The following is a 13,559-nucleotide window of genomic DNA, read 5'->3' as shown; positions in this document are numbered from 1 at the left end:
CAATGGGACACACACATTCCATGAAAATATTACAATGGAACTCAAGAGGTTTCAGCCCTGACAAGAAAATTCAACTTGGAAGACTGCTATACAGAAAAAGTATAGACGTGTTTGACATAATCGAACAGTGGCGGCTCGAGTTAAGGGGCACATGGGCACGTGCCCTCCCATTCGTTTTATTTTCCCACAAAAAAATAAAGCAATTTTTGCTTAAAATTATCGGCTCAAAACTTAACGATTTAAGAGCTTCCATTCAAGTATAAACATATTATGAAATGTGAATGCTTTCAGCTACATCGAGCGAGTGAAATCATGTTAACATCTGGCTCAGGCACCGTAGTTATAGTGCCCATCCTTTGCACATGTGCACAGACAACTCAGAGTTTCAAGTGCAAGAAGAGCGGTGTGAGGTGATGGATGTGGGGTCGAGAAGATGAGAGGGGAAGCGTCGGCCAGGGTTCAATCATTCACATGGTCATCCTGTGCACATGGTTTTAAAATGTAGGACGCAATGAGGAAGGCATTAAGTATAGAAGTATGATGGTAACACTGTCATGGCCCAAAGAACCAACTGAGTTGCCAGCTTAGCTATTCTGTAGCTAGATCTAGTTTTTTTAGATGAGTTACTATAATTGCTATATTTCATATCAGAGGTAATGCTTTACTATGTTTTCCAATTAATTAAAATTAAATTAAATTAAATTACATTATTAAAATTATTATTAAAATTAAAACATTGAACACTGTTAATATAGAAGTTTAGCTATATCCAAAATTATGGTAGGCTACTTTTTTATTAAGAGTGTTGGCAACATTAACAACCATACGAAATACACGTTATTGGTTCCTGCGTTTGTATTTGTAGCGGCAATAATAAAATTCTGAGTGTTATTAATAATTTTCTTCCTTTCTATTTTAAGTGTGAAGTTGGTTACATTAGTGTTCGTTGTGTGCTTGTGTACTTGTTGATTTCAATATGAATAAAATTAGTGAACTAATTGGAAGGCAATTAGATTTCGACAGCAGAGTTCGCACCAAGAAAGACTGACAGCATTAGCAATGCTTTCAATTGAGAGTAAAATGGTACTTTTGATTCCTAACTTCAACCGGCGAGTTATCGAAGTAACTTATTTGTTCGAACTACGGACCAAAGAATGGACTTCATCTATAAATAGAAAGGTTAGTGTATAGCCTATGTTCCTGTAGTGAGGAACCTATGAGTTCAATGAATCCAATATTAGTGTTTTAATTTGTGCCCTGCCAAATAATTTGGTCATAAGCCGCCACTGTAATAGAAGCCAACATATCAGAAGATTAAAAGATATATTACAACATGAAAGATATATAACATCTACTGCCCAAAAGAAAACAAACATTAAGTGGAATTTTAATTGGAGTCAAAACAAATATAATGTCAACATTCAAAATTTAAAAATCAATTAATCAAACAGAAAAGATAGAAGTGGCAAAATTACAACTATGGAAGAAAGAACATTTCACAATATATTGCATATACAACCCTCCAAATAATGTATCCAACTTTGATTTCTTGGAAATTACAAATAAAACTATATTAATTGGAGACTATAACGGACATTTGAAATTATGGGATTATGTAGATACTAATCACACAGGCAAAATCATAGAAGACTTTCTAAATACCAACTAATTTAGAATTAATATACCAAAAAGACCAAGATTCTACCTATATGCACCACACAGACACCACTAGTAATCCAAATCTACTTATGGTGTCTTATAACTTAATAGAAAAGACAAAACAGAGAATCCTTGAAAGCTTGGGTTCTGATCACAGAGCTGTATTAGCTGAAATTCAACTAAACAAATAAACAAGAAACAAATTAAAAATTCTTGGAATTTTAAAAAAGGAAACTTGGAAGGATATAAACTGGAATTAGAACAAACATATCCAAATGAGATTGAAGGATATTTAAAAATCAGCAGATGAAAGCAACAATAAAATTTGCAAAATCTTTATTGAAACTGCAAAGAAATATATCCCATGAGGAAGAGTCAGAACATATAAACCATTTTGGTGAAAGAGCTAAATCATTAAAAATTGAATGAGAGATGTCTCGAAAAAATGCTGAAAATAAAAAAGATAAAACTAGTATATTAGAATGGAAACAAAAAGAAAAATGTAATTTCTGTGAAAGGAACAACTTCCAACACATTTGCTGAAAAATTAGATTACAGATTATATTTAGGAGTTCTCCAAGGTGCAGTGTTAAGCACAACATTGTTTAACATAAATATATTAACGATCTATCAAATAAACTAGAAAGTTTAGGGATTAAAACTGCTATCTTTACTGATGAACTAGTCATCTGGCACTCGCAACCATCACACAAAATAAAAAATTTGGAAGCAACTGCCCAGGCAGCATTGGAAAAACTTCATTCATAATGCAAATGTAATTAATGACGGTAAACACTGAAAGAACTACCTTCCAACTCTTCTCCTTGGGAAAGAAAACAACTGAGATTAATTTACACTATGGTGATATAAAATTGCAAAGAACAGAAAATGCAAAATATCTGGGTGTAGTCATTGATAAACAATTATCTTGGAAAAATCATATAGAACACATAACTGAGAAAGCAACAAAAAGATTTACACGGTTGAAGAGATGGGCAGGAACAGAATGGGAAAGCTCCAGAACAACACTAAACACAATGTACAATACATACATAAAACCTGTTGTTGTTAAGTAATGATAACAGCCTCCAAAACCAACAAAGAGTGCCTCAACACAAAATCAAGCTATGCAGTTAATAACTGGAGCAATTAAAACCACCCAGTTGATGCTCTACAAATAATTACATCCAACAAACTACTATTGTTCGAACTTGAAAAACAAGCACTGCTAACTTATGAAAAGTTAATAAGACTCCAGAACTCTAATAACAAACCAGTTGACAGCAATACAATTAATCATAACCTACATTTAAACGAAATCATTAACAAGAAAAAAGCATCTCCTGATGTAGCGACATCTATTGCATTAGAAACCCTTCACACCAAATATCTGCTTAAATGACTGGTATACAAATGGATCTCTCTTAGATAATGAAGTGATGCTGGAAAAACTTGCTAATTCTTCTCATTTTATAAAAAGTGTGGGAAGAAACACTACTAACTTTGATGGAGAGGTTGAAGCCATTTACATACTTCTCTCCAAAACATATTCTTCTGGTTACATCACTGCAAAAATATTGTCGTATTATCAGATTCTAAAGTTGCAATTCAGGCAATAGCATCCATCACTTATCCCAAAATGAAGAAAATTAAAGAAATACATTCTATTATTGAGCAAATTCAAAAGCCTGGAATATAATTAGTTATGCAATGGATTCCAGCACACTGTAATATATAAGGAAATGAAAAAGTCGATATGTTAGCTAAAGAAGGTTCCAAAACAAAAAAAAAAACATTTGCATTCCCTTATAAATCAATAAAACCAATAATAAAGACGAAAATGAATGAAAATTATCATAAGTTGACGACAGAAAATAGTGAACATAAGGAACTTTTGGAGAACCCTAATCAAATTCCTGAACTGCCTCGTAAAACTGTTGTTGCCATGTTTCGATTCTTTACTATGTTTGTCTAAGCAAACATCTCCATAGAATTGGCATATTTCCAACAACACATTGCCTTTATGCCCTAAACATGAAGAAATGGACATGAAACATCTGAAGCATTGCCCAGCAGTCCAGAATTTTCAAGATACCTCCTCCAAATATTGGAAAGCAAGAAAGAGAATAACTTCACTGTTATCTCTTCAGCATTAGATACATATATACTTCTTCTTTTCTATTCAGCATGTTTTAACATATTAAATTAATAGAACTGATTAAATAAATTGTGACAGAGTGAAGTAAATAAGAGACTTACCTCTGGGTGGAACTGAACGCCATACAGGCGGAGTTTGTCATTAGCTATGCCAGCAGGAAAAGAACTTGATGCTGCTACCACACGAAAGCTATCTGCCACTTTTTCTATACTGTCGCCATGCGTGAGCAGAACTCTTTGTACTTTGTCCAGGCCCCTGTGACAGAAAACACATGCATGCAGCTACCAGCACTACTAGCACTAACCACTAACATTTTGAGCAAATATCACTCACTTGAAAAGCAGACACTTGCAGTCCACTTCAATGCTGAATTGTCCGTCTTCTCTACCCTCCTTCCTGATCACCTGACCTCCAAATTCCTTGTTCATCATCTGCATGCCATAACAAATTCCTAAGAAATACAACAAACTGTTGTAGGTTATTCATTATCCAGACTCTAATCAAAATATGGAATTTTCTCATTTTCATCTCTTTCAATGTGCAGAGAGAAAGTCTATTTGCAGATGATGAGGTGGTAAGGTGTATGACTGGCTTTGAACATGAACAAAAACTTTTTTCATACCAAATGTGAAAAACTTGTATACTATTATGCAAAGTGTATGAAGAAGAAGGAAGATTGTGCTGACAAATAATGCATTTGCAATTAAGTGAAGTAAATAATTTGTGAAAAATAAAGTGCATAAACTTTTCAAATACATTAATACATTTTCATGATAATAAAATCATTATTTACGTAAAAATATGTACATATTTCCCAAATCCTTTTCTATTCCTCTGGTTGAGATTCTGTCTGATATGTACGTCTATTATCAGGCAGTACATCTCACTTAGCAATATGTGTCAGAGGAAAAACAATTATTTGTATACAACCTAAGTCTGATTAGTGTAATATTGGCGACTGAACAACTGATCAATATGTTCTTAATAAATTGATAAATGTCACAATTACATATAGATAGATAATCAACAACATCAGCATTAATAATTCGCCTCATAGATTGAACTATGGTTTGTTGATGCTGTGAGTAAATTAACATGACACTTCTTGATCAACCACCTGCATTAATTTGAAGCAAGTACAGTAATACCTCATTTGACACTACCCTGAATAGTGCTGATTCGTTATAAGGCTGTTTCATTATTACTATTTTTTTATTTTTATGTTATTATTTATAATGACAATGTCCAAAATGTCACAGTAACACAATTTCAAAATATAAAATATATGCATTAGCAATATCACTTTACAACAGTCGATTTTTATGTACAGAAATATCGAATTTCAATATAATCAACAGATACTCAATCATTTATATCGAACATGATCGTTATCGAATGCATAGACTTGTATATAAATTCCTGTTTATATTTTAGCACGATCGTTCTTTTTCTTGTGTAGCTTTAGTACATTTAAATAAAGAAATTACTGTGAAGATGTGAAAGAGGTCTGCAAGTAGTACTGATGGTATAAATATCGGAAAAGCATATCAATGAAAACAAAAATTAACATCATTATAAATGTAGGTAAGCAACAATCATTTAAAAACAGTGTGATAACACCATGTTAATTAAGTGTAAATCTGCATTAAAGATACAATGTTGCATACGATTACGGAATTTCTTTATTATTCAGTGTGTCTGCACTTAAATTCTTTGGTGAAATGAATGTTTTCTTACTTGACTAGGCAATTTTTAATTAATTGCGAAAAATTGTTTCTTATAAAACAGGTGAGCGACAGAGTGTTGTGACTCATAGTTTTGAATTGGCTGGTTCCACAATAAGAATAATCCTAGCAAATGCAAACATACACCTATAACTGCCACAAAAGTGGCAAAAGTGGAGCGGTCAACAAGAAGTGTTGTAATGGAGAAGGTGGAAAAATTGCTTGGTCTGTGGATTGAAGACCATAACCAGAAAAACATGCCACTCAGTCAAACAGTCATCCTTGGGGGGGGGGGGGGGGGACATTCCAGGAACTCGGGGACATTCAGGACCCAGAGTCAACAGATTCATTCAATGTTAGCCAAGGATGATTTGACAGATTCAAGTGACTGTGTTAGTATCTGTGGAGAATCTGCCAGAGCTGATAAAGAGTCTGCAGTCCAACTTAAGAATACACTGGCAGCAATGATCGAATATAAGGGTTACCGACCAGAACTTGTTTTTAATGTTGATGAGACAGGACTTTACTGGAAAAGAATGCCTTCCAAAACTTTTATATCAAGGGGAGAAAAACATACATCAGTGTTCAAGGCTGCCAAGGACTGCCTCACTATCCTATTGGGTTGTAATGCTACTGGTGATTTCGAGTTAAAACCTCTTGTTATCTACCATTCAGAGAATCCCAGAGCCTTCAAAGGATATTCAAAGAATCTACTGCCTGTGATTTGGAAGTCAAACAGAAGGGGCTGGATGGCTCTGGATATTTTCCAGCAATGGTTTAACAATAATTTTTGCTCAGCAGTGAAAAAATATTGTGATAAGGGCTTTGAACCCAGGGCACTGCTTCTCATCAATAATGCACCTGGGCACCCTCATGATCTGGAGAGAATGAAGTCATCAATCCCTATGGACCTTCTGTTTCTTCCACTCAACACCACTTCCTTGATCCAGACCATGAGCCAGGGAGTATTACTGCATTTAAGGCATACCACCTTCAATGCACTTTCAAGTAGTTGTTTCTTGCTGTTGATGAAAAGAGCAAAATGATGGATTTCTGGGAAAGCTACAACATAAAGGACACTATGGACAGCGTTGCATGCAACATCATGGAATGAAGTTACCATTTCCTGCATGAAAGAGGCCTGGAAAAAAGTGTGGTCTGATATCTCTGAAGAGTTCCATGGCTTCGACTTGGTGGAACCCGTCGTCATGGAGGAGATTGTATCCATAGCAAACAAATTTAGTTTGGAAGAAGTTCCAAGATGTAGAAGATCTGTTCAAATCCCATAGTAAAACTCTGTCTGTAGATGATCAAACCCAGATTCAAGAGGAAGATGGCAGTTCCGATGATGACCCTCCTGTCCAGAGAATCCTGACAAGAAAAATTCTGTCAGAAAATCTGGACAAAATCTCGGAGGCATTGGAAGCTCTCCAAGAAAATGACCCTCATTGGGAACGTAGCTCTGCAGTGAAAAGAAACGTTCTGAATTCCCTTTCTTGTTACAGTGACATTTTCAAAGAGAAAAAATCCCAGAAGCAGATGACAATTGATTCATTTTTTAAATATTACTGTAATTGTTTGTTTCTGAATTGGGTAATTCCATGAAAAACAGTATGACGAAAAACATTCATATCTCCAAATTTGTTAAAAATTGTACATTCAACTCTTTTATGTCGTATATATTAATTATGTACGAAATTATGTTTGCGACAGCTACCGTTTAAATGTAATAGGCAGTTAAAATATTTTTATTTGAGCACATAGCTCTATTTTAAATTTTTTTTTTTCTGACCATAAGAAGAGTTACAAAATTTTTTACACAGTCACTTTTCACTAAAATCATATTGGCCCTGTCAGTTGTAGTTCATTCCTTGTACTAAATTTCTACTAAATTTCTCTGTAACAATGACGTCAATATTTCTGATAGATACATTTATAGTTCCTTACGTTCAGGGGCATATGCTTCTTCACTTGTTGAATTTCCCGCTTCTATTTGTAAACATTGAAGCTTCTCGCTTGTTGATTTGTCGACCTTACTTTCAGTCCCAGCAACTTCACTAATTATTTCGATTTTTGAAATCTTATGGCAAAAGCGTTCTCAAATAGCATCACCTACCATTAGGTAGATTTCAACTAGTTTCGGTACTTCTGATGAAGCAGAATAGGATTTTATTGCTAACTTTCCATTAACTGGAACCACACAGTGAACACTTCATGTTCCGGGAACAGTCTTGAGGCCGGCAAGTCTTTGAGGATTTAGATTTTGTAACCACTTCATGTTTTTCAATGGATGTGAATGACACAATAATTCCCTGTATATTGCATTTTGACCAATCATACAGTCTTTTAGGAGTTGAAATTAGAGTTCCTGGCTTTTGCAGTGAGTCGCTTGATTGTACTGCTTACACTGTCACTGGGCCCTTTACCGTGACTAGTTCCAAAGAAATGCCACTCCGCAGGTATTTGAAAATAGTGTTCATGATTGAGTAGATTAACGGAATTTTTTCGTTCTTGTATTCGCTAGCTGCTCCATCACTGAAATCATATATTTTAGATATTTCGGTATGTGTTTGTTTCAGATGTTCTATCACTTTCCTTTAAAAAACATGAACTGTTGCAATGTCGTGAACTAAGCATTCCGAAATTACTGAAAAAGCAAAGATTCTCTAAATTACCACCAACTGAATTTCTGTAATATACTGTGAATGGGTGTATTGTTGCTTGAGAAGTACTCCAGTGATGACCTTGTGTAGCATCCTGAATAATGAAACTGTAATTCTCTGAAAAATCACCAATAATAATGAACTCACCAGGCTTTATTTCATTTTTCAGCTACTTTAAATAATTTGCTTGGGACTTTGAAATGAAGTTGTGTACAGTATCTTGAATATTTTAAGCCAACCAATGAAGTTATTAATGAAATTTACAGTCACTTTTCACTAAAATCATATTGGCCCTGCCAGTTGTCGTTCATTCCTTGTACTAAATTTCTACTAAATTTCTCTGTAACAATGACGTCAATATTTCTGATAGATACATTTATAGTTCCTTACATTCAGGGGCATATGCTTCTTCACTTGTTGAATTTTCCGCCTCTATTTGTAAACATTCTTCTTCGCTTGTTGATTTGTCGACCTTACTTTCAGTCCCAGCAACTTCACTAATTATTTCGATTTTTTAAATCTTATGGCAAAAGCGTTCTCAAATAGCATCACCTACCACTAAATGCGGGACCTTTTTACACATGCTACTTCTCACTTTTCTTTTACAGACTTGTGACGAATGTTTTTAAAGTCCGAAAGTGTTGCAACACCACAGATGACTCCAACTTTTCGTCTTTAATTTAGGCATATTGAACACTTACAACTTACAATGACAGAACAGATCAAAATCGCTGTCTAAACTGAATGGGAAAAGTTACAGTGACAGAACAGAACAAAATCACCCTCTAAACCGAAGGGAAAAAGTTGCGCTGAGATAACAGGAAAAAAACAAACTCTCGCGTGAAATCTATTAGCGTACCATTGAGCGGATGTCGTAACATCTGGCATTTGTCATATCGATCGCTAAGCACACGTGTGGGTGTCTGGTATTAGCGGTGACGTAATACACTGCACGTGACTTTGATCCTTAATGGCAACATTTGCAATTCTGGTTTATTTAATATTTCCCAAAGTATTAGAGATCTCATCATAAAATTCGATTTGAAAATATTAACATTTCTTTATTTTACTGTAAGTTTTAATACACTGTCGAAGTAAAAATCCATAATAACTCAGAAGTAGCCTAAGTTTAAGTATATAGAATAGTCATTGTATTGGCACAATTTTTACGTTGATATAATGAAGCATGTCATTTTAATAATATTTTTAACAATAGTCTACATATCAACTCCCTGAATATTTCACCCTTCATTACTTTTCAACCATTGGTGAGATGAAGTTCATATTAGGCCATTTAACTATTTATTATTATGACATTCATTTACTAGAATATTGAAAAAATCCAAAATTTGATGTTACAAATTTTAAAATTTTGTATGGAATGACCCAATTTAAAATGTGGTGAGTAAGTGCATTTACATCTGCGTTATCAGTGCTATTATTTCTTACATATTTCTTTACTGAATAGTAAGTTTTTCCTGAATACATGACCTACATCAGTGGAATTCAATCTTTTTTTGCTAGCGTACCCCCAAACTGCATTGTAATTATGTAAGAATTAACAAAAGACTATGTACGATTGATGTTGTACTAAAAATAAATTATTATTGCTATTATTATTATTATTATTATTATTATTATTATCATACAGTAGTTATTGATGCAATAATAATAATAATAATAATAATAATAATAATAATAATAATAATAATAATAATAACGATTTAATACGTAAAACGGTATTCAAGCAAGGAAAAACAAGAGCTGATATTGCAAAAGAAACTATAATGTAATGCAATAATTATCAACAAGTATAATGAAATAAATATGTCAGCATTTTTTACATATGTAATCTGTGGGATGCGTATCCCTTGAGACAACCCCGCATACCATAGATTGAATACCACTGACCTACGTCATTCCATTTGCCACCATTTCTTATGGAAGTAGGAATAGAGAAATAACAATCATACAAAATTTTGAAGCGACCATATTTTGATATCTTTGACAAGATATTATTTCAAATAAAGTAATATCTTTCTTCAACGACCAGGAGTATATGTCAGTTTCTGGGTTACCAAAATTGGGAGAAAATTATAACATTTCCTCCAGAGGGAGGCAAATGCTCATATTAATGAAAAATATCAATAATTGTTGTTGTTATGACATTTCCTTTCCATCTGTGCATATGCGCTCAATAAAACAGTTCCAGCAAACTTCAATAATAAAAATTTCAGAAACAAAATGCAACAATTTACTTCCAGTCGTGGGAAAAAATAGTATATATACAATCTCGGTACATTTGTGGCCCTCGAGGTAAATCCCTTAGGCTAGAATCATGTAACATCGGAAAAAATTATACATTTCTCTCCCTTAATGTATAATATATTTTTTTAAATTAATGGTGGGTACTTGTCTGTATAATGTACTATTATGTAAAAAAAAAAAAAAAAAAAATCCTCCGCACTTTTAATTTACGTTAATTTTGTACTTCATATGAACAAATTTGTGTCAGTTTGTGGGAGAAGGAAAAGATTGTACTTATGAGAGAAAGGAGACACACCAAATCTAATAAACCTCACAGTCAGTATCAAGAATGCTGAAAGCATGTCATGTCCATCAAGATCTCAATGCAGATGCTTTGTACCACCACAATGTTTTCTCTATATATATATTATATAACAAGAAAAAAATAATGTATTACTTTGTAATTAAAGTGCTTGTTTTAGTAAATTTGAATGTTTGTTAATAATATCGGTACAGTAAATGATCTATTCATTACCAAGAACAGGAATTCCTATCCGAAAGATATCTGCATCATATCGCGGGGCATCTTCAGCATATACAGAATTCGGTCCTCCAGAAATAATGATGGCTCTGGAAACAAACAAAATACAAACTGGTAAGACTCAAGAATCGCACCTATGAGGAGCAAGAATAATTCTATGTGAAGCTTCTTATTCTGTACTTAGCTAAAATACCATACAAAGGGTCAGACTGAAGTTCCATGCAACCTTGCAGATCAAAAACTCAACAGCAACAATGTGCAAGGGCTAAAAGAGGACAAAGATAGCAATCATACACGTGGTATCCGATTACAACTGCTATACTTTCTGCACTCTATGGAAATACCTCAGCCACAGTGAATAGTTTCATTAATCACTTTACTCAAATTAAAATGTAATACTTTTAGAACCTCTACTTAACGTTTTTCTGATAAATGGGTCTGACGCTAAACAGGGTTTGCTACTTTTGTTTAAAATGTTTGAATTTTGAATACTTTTGTAAAAATGTAGTTGATTTGCAAACAAGTTACAATATATAAATTATGGACAATACTGTACAAAAAATTGAAAACATGCAGGGAAGCTGAGTGCCAATCACGTCTTCTTATCCCCATCTCGGATATCTTAACATTTGGATTTCATTTTGCGAATTAAATTAACTTTTTCCATGAGAGAAAGTGTTTTCCTTTTCACGGCCATTGTTTTCTATGATATGTATAATAACTGTGAAATATTTCCCTCTTCATTGTAGTAACGCTGACACCACACATCTCAGCAAGCACAACAAAGTCAAGAATTTATCATGACATTTATTTTTTATTTCTGTGGGTTATTTTACGATGCTGTATCAACATCTCAGGTTAGTTAGCATCTGAATGAAATGGTAATAATGCCGGTGAAATGAGTCTGGGGTCCAGCACAGATGGTTACCCAGCATTTGCTCATATTAGGTTGAGAGAAAACCCCGGAAAAAACCTCAACCAGGTAACTTATCCCGATCGGGATTCGAATACGGGCCACCTGGTTTTGCAGCCAGACGTGCTAACCATTACTCCACAGGACTCTTACCAGGAATAGCTGCTACATCCATCATTGAATGTGATTGGTTCTCACAAAGGACGAGAATTAGCAGACTGTGTTCTGTTCTGTTTATTCTGCTTGTGATTGGTTCTCACAAAGGGTGGGAATTAGCAGACTCATAGGAACGCAGCTTCATGTAGATATGGTAAGGGAGAGGGAATTATGAGGTGGCGAGGCAGCAGCACTGCAAGTCATTGAGTCTTAAAAAAAATGCATTTTACGCTTTTAATTGAAATTTTATTATTGCATTAGTCCAGATTTAAAAAAAAAACATGATTTAATAACATTTTCCAAGAGAATAACGTTAAATCGAATATAAAATACATTAATCATATGTAATAATTATTGGGACTGTGAAATTGCAATATTAAATATAGAAAAACGTTAAACAGAGGTAGCCTAAAATCGGGGTTCTACTGCGGTTCTAACGAAAGATTGTCAATTAGATTTGTTATCTGAGGTTAATAAACATTTGCCCCATATATTGTCGACAGGGAATTTCTGTCCTAATGAATGCTTACTGCACTCAATATTTGACTTTTAAATGTACTCAGATTAACAAAAAAAAAATATATATATATATATATAGCAAAGAACATAGACGATACACAATACACTGTAATTACTGGAACGGTGTAAATCCTATTGTAATGAACATAGTACATACAACTGGCAGAGGGATGTTAAAGCATGTCAACATAAAGAAGTAATGGTGGAAAAAAATTTAACTTCATTGAAAATCAATTAATTTAAGTCTGCTCAAAAATGACATTCACTGTTCGAAAACTATTCTTGAACTCTACTAACGTGGAACATTTTAAAACATATATCAAAAGCAAAACTGTAACTCATCCTGATGGTAAGGAATAAAAATAATTATTAATATAGCAATTCATCTAATCAATTATGTGAAACGAAAATGAAATGAAAGTTGCATTTTTTCACCCATCAGGACCTTTTCATTCTTTTAATTAGCCTTCAATATCTGATGTGCTCTGGATACTTATTTCTACTGATGTAATTTGCAAAGTGAATCCTTCCACATCAACATGTTGCACTTACATTCTACCTGATGATGAAAAGAAGATGATTGCTGAGGTCATTAAACACTTCCTGTACTAAACAGAAGACTGATACACTTGAGTTAGCAGCAGTTTCCAACTCCAGCATATCAGACGAATAATACTATGTTAATGTTCTGGGATAAGCTGACAAAAGATAGATTTTCTTCTTGTAAATTAAAATATTTTTTTATTTAACATACACTAAAAATAGCATTTATATTAACCAATAATCATATTCTTTAGAACTGTTGGTAATAAGTTAACTAGATCTGTCTAACGCTAACTAGATATATCAGATATATGGCTACTTTTCCTTACATGTGAAACATACTCCTTGTATCACCTGATCCCATTATGATTCTAAAATAAAACTTTGCGAGGTATAAGATGATAGTATGAAATAGTTTTGTAAAGGCAAAGGGGTA

At 33.7% G+C, this 13,559-nt stretch overlaps 1 protein-coding gene across 3 annotated transcripts in view; it reads right to left on the bottom strand.

Moving 5' to 3' along the window:
* The window catches only part of bur (GMP synthase burgundy), a 70,185-nt gene that overhangs the window by 29,684 nt on the left and 26,942 nt on the right, over positions 1-13,559 (bottom strand). For all 3 annotated transcript variants that reach the window (XM_069828402.1, XM_069828401.1, XM_069828400.1), the window contains exons 3-5: positions 10,987-11,081; positions 4,151-4,268; positions 3,919-4,072 (exon numbers count right to left, since the gene is read on the bottom strand). In XM_069828402.1, the coding sequence (XP_069684503.1) occupies positions 3,919-4,072; positions 4,151-4,268; positions 10,987-11,081 (367 nt within the window). The remainder of the gene's footprint in view (positions 1-3,918; positions 4,073-4,150; positions 4,269-10,986; positions 11,082-13,559) is intronic.

This window comes from Periplaneta americana, chromosome 6 (genome assembly GCF_040183065.1).
Source record: "Periplaneta americana isolate PAMFEO1 chromosome 6, P.americana_PAMFEO1_priV1, whole genome shotgun sequence".
Taxonomy (NCBI): domain Eukaryota; kingdom Metazoa; phylum Arthropoda; class Insecta; order Blattodea; family Blattidae; genus Periplaneta; species Periplaneta americana.
This window is presented reverse-complemented; position numbering and strand designations above follow the sequence as displayed.